Source organism: Myotis daubentonii, chromosome 8 (assembly GCF_963259705.1).
Source record: "Myotis daubentonii chromosome 8, mMyoDau2.1, whole genome shotgun sequence".
Classification (NCBI taxonomy): Eukaryota; Metazoa; Chordata; class Mammalia; order Chiroptera; family Vespertilionidae; genus Myotis; species Myotis daubentonii.
The window spans coordinates 42,382,957-42,395,329 of record NC_081847.1 but is presented as its reverse complement, the minus strand read 5'-3'; the positions used below and the strand labels follow the sequence as shown (position 1 = coordinate 42,395,329).

General features: G+C 41.6%; 1 protein-coding gene across 3 annotated transcripts in view; it reads left to right on the top strand.

Moving 5' to 3' along the window:
- ATP8B1 (ATPase phospholipid transporting 8B1) overlaps window positions 1-12,373 on the top strand; it is a 113,875-nt gene that overhangs the window by 80,348 nt on the left and 21,154 nt on the right. For all 3 annotated transcript variants that reach the window (XM_059706194.1, XM_059706192.1, XM_059706193.1), the window contains 5 exons: window positions 502-710; window positions 2,096-2,139; window positions 2,768-2,924; window positions 9,652-9,840; window positions 12,182-12,294. In XM_059706194.1, the coding sequence (XP_059562177.1) occupies window positions 502-710; window positions 2,096-2,139; window positions 2,768-2,924; window positions 9,652-9,840; window positions 12,182-12,294 (712 nt within the window). The remainder of the gene's footprint in view (window positions 1-501; window positions 711-2,095; window positions 2,140-2,767; window positions 2,925-9,651; window positions 9,841-12,181; window positions 12,295-12,373) is intronic.

The following is a 12,373-nucleotide window of genomic DNA, read 5'->3' as shown; positions in this document are numbered from 1 at the left end:
TAGGGGAAAACTGTGCTTTTTCAGAGTGTGGAATCACAGTTTAGGAGTTATTTGCCAAGAGCCCTTTTCCCTTCTGGAGAGAGTGCTGGGTCTGTAACTTTGGTGAACTTGCTCTAGAATTGGGGTGATGGTAAACATGGCCATTCCAGTTGTGCCCAAGTACAGTGGAGAATGAGAGTAAAGAGAGTGAGAATAGCCACATGGTGCCCTCTGCATGCCACCATGTCACCCACCCCACTGGGTTGTGTTGGAACATGGGGCACTGTGGCCATGGCTGGATGTGCTCAGGAGTGAGTGGGAATGAGAAGGGCACTTTGGCCCTAAACCTAGAGAAAGGTATGTTTGGTCAGGAGATCCCAGAAGCTGGGCACATGGGCTACCATCTGGCTTGTGTCTTTGTAGGTAAGCAGCTCACTCCTGTACGTACAAGTGAGGATAAAATCCACCATCTGCCAACTCGTGTCTGAGAATTCTATTGAAAGTAATCTTCTGTCTTCCTAGTGTGGAAGTGATCCGTCTTGGACAGAGCTACTTCATAAACTGGGACCTGCAGATGTACTACTTTGAGAAGGACACGCCTGCAAAGGCAAGAACCACTACGCTGAATGAGCAGCTTGGGCAGATCCATTACATTTTCTCTGATAAAACAGGGACTCTCACACAAAATATCATGACCTTTAAAAAGTGCTGCATCAATGGAAAAATATATGGTGAGTGGAAGCCGTTCCTCAGCCCCTGAGAGCCTGCCTTCCCAGCGTTGCTAGTGCCCTCCCAGTGCAGAGCCCCGTGCTCATCCTAGGCTGAATCCTGAAGCCAGAGCATTGGTGGCATCGGGAACACATGGTGGGCGAGGTCAGCAGTCAGAAATAGGCACACATCCCTCAAGAAATTAAACTCAAAATTGCCATGTGATCCAGCAATCCCACTTCTGGATATATACCCAAAAGAATCGAAAGCAGGGATTGATGCAGAGAGATATTTGCACACCGATGTTCATGGGATCATTATTCAATAGTTAAAGCATGGAAGTAACCCAAGTGTCAGTTGATGGATGAAAAGATAAAGAGTGCTATATATACACAATGGAATATTTAGTTTTAAAAAGGAAGAAATTCTGACACATGCTTCAATAAGGATGAACCTTGAGGACATTATACTCAGTGAAAGGAGCCGGTCACAAAAGAACAAATACTGTATGATTCCACTTATATGAGGTATCTTATCTAGAGTAGTCAAATTTCTAGAGACAAAAAGTTGAATGGTGGTTGCCGGGGAAAGGGAGTTATTATTCAATGAGAACTGACTTTAAGTTGTACCAGATGAAGAGCTATGCAGATGGACGGTGGTGATGGTTGCACAACAGTGTGTTTACCACATAATACTCCCAAACTGTACACTTAACAATGGTTAAAATGGTAAATTTTATGTTATGTGTACCGTATTTCACCACAATTATTTTTAAGTTGATTTCCATTTTAATATTTTGAAATGTGCTGTATACTTATAAAAATATTAAGGCTAATACTATATTCAATTAGAGTGCTCTTTTATTTAATACAGTTTAAAAAAAAAAAGCTTTAAGAACACTGTATGCTTTCCACTTGTAGTAAACTTTATACTGGAAATGTGTTCTTACTAACCAGCATCCATAAGAAAGGTGGGACACGGGGGTGGGGGGAGGGGGCTAAGGAAGTGATTCTCGTGTGCCCACTGACAGTGCCTTCTGAGCGAGGGGGAGGTAAAGAACTTCAAAGGACATGGTCTGGGCCCAGAGGACATTGCAGTGTAGAGGACACAGGCACCCTGTTGGAACTTCCAGGAGTCATCAAACTTTTCCTATAAAGAGCCAGATAGGAGATACCTTAGCCTTTGCAGGCCACATGCAGATTATATCAAATATTCTTCTTTGTTATATTTTGTTTGTTTTTTACAATTCTTGAAAAATATAAATAAAAACCATTTTTGACTCAAGGTTTGTCCAGAAACAGGCTATGAGACCCATAGAACCACCACCAATATAGACCCAAAGCAAGGTGAAGAGGGAACTCTGGACACAGGCAGAGACTCAGCTTGTTTTGTTCTGTTTGCTTTTCAGGAGACCATCGGGATGCTTCTCAACACAATCATAGCAAAATAGAGGTGAGTCCTTTAACTTAAGGAATCGGTGGTGGGGTGAATTCATTCCTGGGGCTGCTGTAACAAATACCACAAAATGGATAGCTTACAACAATAGAAATGTCTTCTCTCACTGCTCTGGAGGCCAGAAATCTGAAATCAAGGTGTCCACATGGCCACACTCCCTCAGAAGGCTCTAGGGAAGAACCCTTCCTTGCCCCTTCCACCTTCTGATGGTTGCCTACAATCCCTGGTCTTCCTTGGGTTGCAGATGACTGCCTCTGTCATCAAACGGTGTTCCCCCTGTGTGTGTCCCAATGTCCCTCCTTTGGATTGGGCCCACCATAACTCAATATAACCTCATTTTAACTAGATTACATCCGCGAAGACCTTCTTTCCAAATAAGGTCATTCCCAGGCAGCAGGGGCTATGACTTCAACATAGCTTTTGGGAGCCATAGTTCCAACCCACAAGGTATCTTTTAGCTTTAAGACAGGTGTGAACCTTTGACAGTTAAGAATGTGTTGAAATCCTACAGTGATTTTTGCATAAAGACTTAGCTTCAAATAAAAGTTCATATCATTTGCTAAGCCCAAATTGTGTGTTTTTTTAAAATCACATTTTCTTTTCCTGTTCCACTTCTTTCTTCTAGCAAGTTGATTTTAGCTGGAACACATATGCAGATGGGAAGCTCGCCTTTTATGACCATTATCTCATCGAGCAAATCCAGTCAGGGAAGGAGCCGGAAGTGCGACAATTCTTCTTCCTGCTTGCAATCTGCCACACTGTCATGGTGGATAGAATTGATGGTAGGTGTTTTCTTTGCACCTCAGATATTAAAGACCAGTTTTTTTAGTTTACAGATAACTCGTGCTTTTGGGACTCAAATGTGTATGAAGCAGTTTGAGAAGTTTGTCTCACACTCGAGCAGTGAGCACTCAGGGGCACCTGCCGCTAGATGGTAGATGGGGTAGCAAAGCATGAAACAAGGTCACGGCCTCTGAGAACTGGCATCTTCTCCACAGCTGTAGCTCCAGATGTGCTTATCACTTTGTAAATGAAATCTTATCACTGGAAGAAATGGTTGACTCTTGAATTATAATAGGAGGATCAAAATCCTTCTAGCTGTATTACTACCTACATGGTTTATTGAGAATGAAGAGTCAAATCTTATCTGGATCATAAGTGGACTTTAAACATGGACGATCTTTTCTACACGGTAATTTCAGAGACAGACTTTTCTAGATTCGGATGTGTTTAGGGTTTGAAACATAATACCAGTCGGAGCCCCTCTCTAAGGTGCCTGTTTCTCATTTGAAGGAGCAAAATGAATGTGCATTTGCCCGGGAACAAGCAAAGCTGACTTATAAGCTCCTTCGCAGAAGTCCTTCTTCTTCTTTTTTTTTTTTTTACTTTTATTTTCTGTAGTCTTTTATTTTTGTATGATGATTATATGTTACTATTAGATAGTAACAAAAGAAAAATGTATCCTGTGCTCCCCCAAAATATTTAAGCAATTTTTGTTTTTTATGCACTAAATTGAAGAAGCAACAGCTTTTTTTCGTCTACATTAAGAATTCAAACATATACTTAAAGATATTTACCTACAAAATTGTTGCAAATATAGTTATAAAAACAGTTAAATAGTGTCTAAGAGTCTAAACACAATTTCTTAACACTGCTTGTGTTTACATTTTTTAATTAAAAGGCCTGTTTCTACTTCGTATTGGTAAGATCCATACAGAAGAAAAAAGTATTCCAAGTGAATGTTGACTATAATATTCCATCTGTATATCCTTAATGGAATCTATTCTAAGAACAAAAATTACTGCAAAGAAATCTTAAAACTTTACTGGTTAATTTTATTGCTGATAGTAATACTGGTATTAGAATTAATCAGGACCCAAGATTTTCACTTCTGGTAAAAAGCTCAGAAAGATCCCTGTAACATTAAACATAAATTATAAATCCTTTGCAGAATTCTCAAATGCATGAAATGCAGCTTGTGCCAGCTTTGTTTCAGCAAATTCATCCAGAGTCTAAGAAAACTAGTCATTTTCTCACATTTGAATGTATGACAAATTATCTGGAAAGACATGTACCTTATAGAAAGAGCAAAAGGAAACCTTTGGCATGTCTGCCTGTCAACTCTCCACTTTTCATCAGCACGGCATAGGAAGGTCCCTTTCTGTTTTCCGGCCCTGGGGTGTCATATGTAGCAGGTATTAAAACTCCAGAGAAGGACTATGCATTAAAGACTAAATGTATAGAAGCCATTTGTAGTATCTTTCAGTAAGTTTCTAAGGAACCCATTCTCCAAGGATGAATCGAATAGGGCAATAAAGAGAGATAACAGTAGAATTCATATTGGGGTAGATTCATGGAAAGGGCTATTAGCAGGCAAAGTGGGGTAGATAAAGAGGGATGACATCCGGTGACCAAAGCAGAGGTCAAAGTCTGTTTGACTAGCCAAGCACATTTCACTCCTATAATGGGGATCAAGTATGATATTGTTAAGCAGCTTGATTCTCTGAGGGTTGTTTTTGTTTTGTTTTTTGTTGTTGTGTTTTTTTTTTTTGAGTGTGTGGTGGTGTCATTTTCAGCGCCAATCAGCCAACTTAGGCAACTGTGCATTAATCTTACTTCTCTATTTTCTTCTCCTCTCCTCCTTCCTCTCCCTCCGGGATATAATGGGAAGAATCCTGGACTGTGTGCTGGAGATGGGCCTTCCCAGTTTGGGTTCCTGTCATAACACTTAGTACAGAGAGGGTCTCTGTCTGAGCACCAGCTTCCTCTGTGTTGCAGGAAGAAGGCAGGAGTTCAAAGTTTCTTCCCACCTAACACTGTGCAGCTCTCTGTCCCACTTTCTGCTAAGGCAGGGTGTTTTGCATCCCGAGGAATCCTTCCTCACACGGTAGATGATAGGCAAATGCTCTAGCCACTGAGCATGGAGACAAGTTGGATTTCCAGAAGATTAAAAGAATAATTAGTTTGGCATTGATACCTTGAAAGGTTCCCTTGGAACGGATCTTGAGGGCACTCCTCCAAATTTTATAGGGAAGGAAGTTCAGACCCAGAAAGTATAGGGAACTGCCTGAGCACCTACTTATTATTCTAGTTGAGTCCTCTTTTGAATTTCACTATGCTGGTGTGTCTTTGGTCTTTTGCTGCTGTTTTCTCCCTTTTATAAGAATAATAGAAAAAAAAAGAATAATAGAGATTGGTTAGCCATTATTATACATAACATCAACAAGAGGAAGGAGGAAACCCTTACATATGTGTTACCACAATATCTGACTAGTTCAGCAGAGTTTGTGTGGCCCTAGTGTTGAACACATGTGGGGCACAACAGAATTGAAGTGTGGAGAGGCTGCATTGGTTTTTTTATTGCTACGTAGCAAATTGCCTTAACTCAACTCGTTAGCTCACAGTTCTTTAGGTGAGAAATCTGGGCATGGCAGAACTGGGTGTTCTGCTCAGGATCTCATTAAAATCAGGTCAGGCCATGTTCTCATCTGGAGCTCAGTGTCCTCTTTCAAGCTGTATGTGACAGGCATTTGCTCTAGTTACTGAGAATGGAGACAAGTTGGATTTTCAAGTGTAGGAGGTTAGAAGAGGTGAGCTTGTGGCAGAATTCAGTTCCTGTGGTTGTAGGACTGAGGTTTCCATTTCCTTGCTGGCTGTCAGTGCTGCTCTCTGCTCCTAAAGGTCTCCCTCCCCCCATCTTCAAAGCCAGCAGTGAAGTATCTCCCTTCCATCAAACTCCTTTATGCTTTGAAGCTCTCTCACTAAGAAAAGCTGTAGTTTCTTTCTTTTAATGATGAAAGAGAGAGAGAGAGAGAGAGAGAGAGAGAGAGAGAGAGAGAGAGAGAGAGAGAAACATTTATCAGTTGCCTTCCACACGTGCCCAGCCAGGGATGGAACCTGCAACCTGGGTATGTGCTTTGACCAGGAATCAAACCCGAAACCTTTTGGCATATGTGACAAACACTCCAACCAACTGAGCCACATTGGCCAGGTGCCCTGTCACTTGTAATGATTTACCTCACTGGGTTGGGAATACCCAGATAGTCTTCCTATCTTGAGGTCAACTGATTTTATCTTAATTATACCTGCAAAATCCCTTCCCAGCAGTACCTACATTAGTGTTTGCTTAAATCCGTGGTCAGCAAACTGCGGCTCGCGAGCCACATGCGGCTCTTTGGCTCCTTGAGTGTGGCTCTTCCACAAAATACGCGTGGGTGCACGTACAGTGTGATTGAAATTTCGTGGCCCATGCGCAGAAGTCGTTTTTCGGCCTGGGCGAGTCTATTTTGAAGTACTGTTGATATTTGGCTCTGTTGACTAATGAGTTTGCCGACCACTGGCTTAAATCATTGGAAGAGGTGTGTGGAACCTTGCGACCATCTTAGATTCCTGCCTTCCTCGGAGGCCACATAAGAGCAGAGAGTGAAAGAATTGGAGGCCTTTCCTTACCCGAAAGTCTTTAAGTTGGGGTGCACCAGGATTTGGCAGCTATGTTTTAGGTCCTAAAACACAAGTTGAAGGCCTGGATTAGTGTGGGGCTTTGAGAAAGATGAGAAAGCCATGACAGTGAGGGACACTTGACAAGTGATTTGAAGAGAGAGGTATGATTGAGGGCAAAGAGTCATCTGAAAGGTGACTGTTTTCAAGGCTGGTGACCAGAATACTGGGAGTGCTGTTACTAACCGGAGGAAGCTATAAAATCGGTGTCATGAGAAATGGGATTTGTGTAGTGTGAGCATTTTTTTATTTCCATCAGTTGCATCTTTAAAAGAAAAGTTCTTACGATTGGATTCCTGGTCAGGGCACATGCCCAGGTTGCAGGCTCAATCCCAAGTGGGGGGCATGCAGGAGGCACCCGATCAATGATTCTCTCTCATGATTGATGTTTCTAACTCTCTCTCTCCCTCTCCCTTCCTCTCTGAAATCAATAAAAACATTTTTTAAAAAAAAAAAAAAGAAAGAAAAGTTCTTTCTGGTTGACTCTGAGTGTCCAGTAAATAGTTTTCAGAGGATCATTTTTTAGTCCTGGTTGCTTCCTGCAAACATAAAACTGGAATTTGGACCAGGTCTCTGAAGTTCTTCCCTCTCTTAGTCTGTAATTCTGTGGTTCCATTGCTAGAACAAAATGGAAGGGTTTTCTTTAATGATAAAAATATCAGTGTTTGCTCCAGATATGATTCTTACTCTTGGGAACTTTACCACCTTTTATCATTGTGTTTCTTTCCTCTGTTGGAAATAAGTTTGCCATCCATATGATGCAATATTCATATCTCGTTCCTGCTACGCTTGGTGGAGGAGGTGGGGGGGGGGGCGGTGCTGTGTTCTCACTGCTGCTTGTTTAGCTCTGATTAAATATGCCCTCTGGCGTGTGTGTATGTTTGTAGAATGGCTGGATTTAGTAAGTGGCATTCGTCACTCCTGCTGTATGACTTTCTGGGTGAACAAATAGAGAGGGAGAGAACCTAAAGTATCATTTTAATTACTAATTGGGAAGTGATTAATACTGACTTAATTAGCAGGAACCATCTGTGCAGCATTGTGAAGGAAGGAGGGAGGGAAGAGGCGTTCAGCTCTACTTCCAGCCCTTCACACCCCAGCCTCCTCCCCTTCCACGTGAACTGACGGTGGGGAACGCTGCCCATCCACCCATGGCTTGCATCCTCGGCAAACCTTGGTGGGAGACCAAATGCCTTTTTCTGTAAAATTCATCTGACCACAGAAATACTTTTTTCCTGCTTTGAGGCAGAAGAACTCGAGTAGAAAAATAGGGGGTGGAGGCAGGTGAAGAGGGTATTGAGGGTGGGAAATGGCGATGGAAGGAGGCTTGACTCTGGTGGTGAACACACAATATAATATACAGGTGATATGTTATAGAATTGTACACTTGAAACCTGTGTAATTTTATTAACCAATGTCACCCCAATACATTCAAAGAAAAAAAAAGCAAAAAAAAAATAGAGTAGAAATTCTTGGATAGGCAGAGTCGTGGAGGTGTTTTTTTTTAACTTTTTACTTAAGTGCAACATGTATACAGAGATAAGCATGTATAGCCCAATGAAATTTCACAAACTGAATACTCTTTTGTCACAAATACTCAAGATTTTTAAAAACAGAATGTTATCACTCCCCTAGAAGTTCCTTTTGTGTTCCCTTCCGGTCATTGCCCCTCCAAGGGTAACTGCTGTCCTGACTCTGAATAGCACAGGTTGGCCTGGTCAGCTTTGTGGTCTGTGTACACGGGGCCAGAGAGTACACACTTGCACATCTGGCTTCTGTCACTCCACATGGGGAGACTGACTTCTATTATTGAAATGTATTGTGACTATAAGGCAGTTTTCCATTATGTAACTTAAAAAAAATCCTCACCCAAGGATTTGCTTATTGATTTGAGGGAGGGAGAGAGAAAGAAATAGCAGTGTGAGAGAGAACATAGATCGGCTGCCTTCCATATGTGCCGCGACTGGGGATCGAGCCCACAACTTTTCAGTGTACTAAACGATGCTTCAGCCAACTGAGCCACAGCGGCCAGGGCTCCATTATGTAACTTTTAAAACATAAAGATACTAAAAATATTGGTGAATTGTGAGGTTTTGTGTGTGTGTGTTTTAATATGAGTGTATAGCTAAAGTGAAATAAACACACTCTTCTAGAGGGGCAGATACATGTGAACAACTCTTTGGAAAACAGATGAGTCATATATACTAATAGGCTTAAAAATTATCAATATTTTCTAGCTCAGTATTTTGCTAAGAAATACTAAGTGTGGCTCAGTTAGAATATAAAGCCAGAGGTTTTATACATACATACAAAAGGTTATTGCAGTGTTATTTTTGAGAAGAAAAAATTTTGAAAGTAAACTAAGTACCTGAAATAAGAATATGGTGACATGTTAACTTTCACTAAAATAATGTTTAGAGCACATTTTTAAAGCTATGGTAACATACTCGAATATATTGTTAAAATATTCAGGATATAAGTATATATTCAGAATGATAGAAGCTATTACAGAAACCGGCATTTTCACCTTGTATGCATATATGCATAACCCATGGACTCAGACAGTGGGGTGTGAGGGCCTGGGGTGGGGTACTGGGGTGAGTTGGAGGGGGCCGATGGAAAAAAGGGGACAAATGTAATATTTTCAACAATAAAGATTTTAAAAAATATAATAATAGTAATAAAACAAAAAGAAAGAAAAGAAATAGGCTTTTTCAAAAGAACTGGAAAGAATTGTAACAAAATGTCGGTGTTGTTTTTCCTCTAATTTAAGTGGATGATGGGAATATTTTTCCTATTCTTGGCCAATTTTTTTAACCTTCTAGTTTAAGTTACTGTTTATAGTTAGAAATAAACCGTGAAAGTTAATATTGTCACACTCCTTTCTTGGGGAATGTTTGGCTCTGCAGCTCATCCTCACCCCCACATAGTCCACCTCAGGGTGAACTGTTGGCGGTAAGCTCTGCGTTGGGTCTTACGGCTTGTCTGGTTTTCTCCCTGCTCCTCTGTTAGGTCAGCTCAACTACCAGGCAGCCTCTCCTGACGAGGGCGCTCTGGTAAGCGCCGCCAGAGACTTTGGCTTTGCCTTCCTCGCCCGGACCCAGAACACCATCACCATCAGTGAGATGGGCACCGAGAGGACCTACACGGTTCTTGCCATTTTAGACTTCAACAGTGACCGGAAGCGGATGTCTATAATTGGTAGGTCTCTCTCAAGGGTATGTCTGTGAGTCTCTCATTCAGATGCTGCCTGTCACACATTTTCTTTAGGACATCAGGAGAAAGCAGCCAGTGAATGAACGACTAGGCTCCTGGAAGATTTCCGCAGACTTACTGAAGCCAGTGTTTTTCCTTCATTCTGCTGATGTCCACTGCCCAAGAGACAATGCAGGAGATCTGAATCTTGCAAGTGTTGATTGACACTCTTTGACGAGGCGGGCTGGCAGCTGCTAAGTCTGGGGTGGCAGATGCAGCGTGCTCAGGGTGGCAGCTGCACAGCTGGCAGCATGGCCCACATGTGCTTTTACCGTGTGAGCCTCTCCAAACCCCTGTGGTCTGCACTTGGTGTCAGAGGAGGAAGAACTCAGCGGGAGAGGAGTTCTGAGTACAGCAAGGATGTGCTTAGGAATAAAAAAATCGTACCTCCAATCCAGGCACATTACAATAGGCTGTCAAATGGAGATGAAGCTTGCTTTCTAATAGTGAAATTTTTTAAGCCATGATTTGAAATAATTTCAAACTTATAGGAAAATTGTAAGAATGGTTGAAGAACTCCTTTATGCTCTTCCATATTCACCAACTGCTAGCATGGGCCACATTTTCCCTGTCATTTGCATTTTTTAAAAAAATATATTTTATTGATTTTTCACAGAGAGGAAGGGAGAGAGACAGAGAGCCAGAAACATCGATGAGAGAGAAACACTGATCAGCCGCCTCCTGCACATCCCCCACTGGGGATGTGCCCGCAGCCCAGGCACATGCCCCTGACCGGAATCGAACCTGGGACCTTTCAGTCCGCAGGCCGACGCTCTATCCACTGAGCCAAACCGGCTTCGGCTGTCATTTGCATTTTCCAGAGGTTCTTGTTTTCTGAACCATTTGAGAGCAAATTGCAGTTCTAATGCTTTTTCCCCTAAATACTTACGTAGGTATCTCCTAAGGACAAGAACAGTCACTCATATATACAGTAGTGATAAGAATCAGAAAATTTCATGTAATACCATGTTATTATCTAATCTATGGAATGTTTTCAAATTTTACCAGAAATGTTCCTCATTCCATCACCCTTATCCCCTTTTTCCTCCCTCCCTTTCTTCCTTCCTTTCTTTTGTCTTTCTGTCTTTTGTATTCAAGATCCAACCCAAGATCACACATTATGTTAGGTGATTGTTACTCTGGTTTCCTTTCACCTAGAACAGTTGCTCACTCTTTTTTTTTATCTTTCCTACACTGCCAGTTTTGAAAAGTACAGGCTCGTTATTTGTAGAAAGCCCCTCAATTTGGGTTTGTCCGATGTTCCCCCATGATTGGATTCAGCTTACGCATAGTTGGTAGGATGAACGTATAGATGATGCTGTGTCCTTCCCGGCATATCATATCAGAAGGCACATAGTTATTGGTGATGTTAGCTTTCGATCACTCTGTAAGGTGGTGCCACAAGATTTCTCCATTATGAGACTGAATTTGCAACCAAGAAAAGACACAGAACTGCCTACTGAACTCTGACTAGGCATATGTTGCTGAGTACTTCCTGTGTGGCTAGCACTGATTTGGGCTGATTAACATGCTTGGCATCTACCTTGGAGAACTTAAAATCTAGTTAACTGTGAGGCACATTCTATAGTTAAATTACTGCATAGATTAAAAAAATTTTTTAAATAGTCACAGCCCTAGCTGGTGTGCTAAGTGGTTAGAGTATCGACCCACACATTGAAGGGTCCCAGGTTCAATTCCCCGTCAAGGGCAAGTACTTGAGTTACAGGTTTGATCCCCAGTCTGTTTGGGGTGTATGCAGGAGGCAACCAATCAATGTTTCTCTCTCACATCGATGTTTCTCTCTCTCTCTTTCTTTCTCTCTTTCCCCTCCTTTTCTCTCTTCCACCCTAAAAATCAATGGAAAAAAATATCCTTGGATGAGGATTAACAACAAAAAAAAGGTCATGAGGAGTCATGTCATGGTCTGAGTATCAAAGGCAATAAGAATTTACAGGCAAGAAAGAGTCCTATTGGTTAGCATGGACAAAGAAGCTTCTATGGAAGAAACTAGCACAGGGCATGGAGTCAGTAAGTATTTGCTGAAAGAATAAGGATATGGAAAGCTAAGTGACCAAAGAAATCTTTTCATATTTACTTCACTGGTACACTCTATGTAGGCAGTGGTTTACCCACTTTGTTGAGAGCAACATTTTCCAGGTACATTAATGAGTTTAAACTAATAGTGCATTATTAGCAGAGTGATAGTTAAATTAACTTTATCAATGTAGTTTTCTATTAAGAAATCAAACCTAACTTTATTCTTTGCTTTTCCTTTCCTCGCTGCTAGTAAGAACCCCTGAAGGCAGTATCAGGCTTTACTGTAAAGGTGCTGACACTGTGATTTACGAGCGGTTACATCGAATGAATCCTACCAAACAGGAGACACAGGATGCCCTGGATGTAAGTCTCACCTTCGCTCTTTATGCCACAGGTTCCAAACTCACTCTCTGCTACTGTTTCTTAAGCGCAAGTGAAAGCT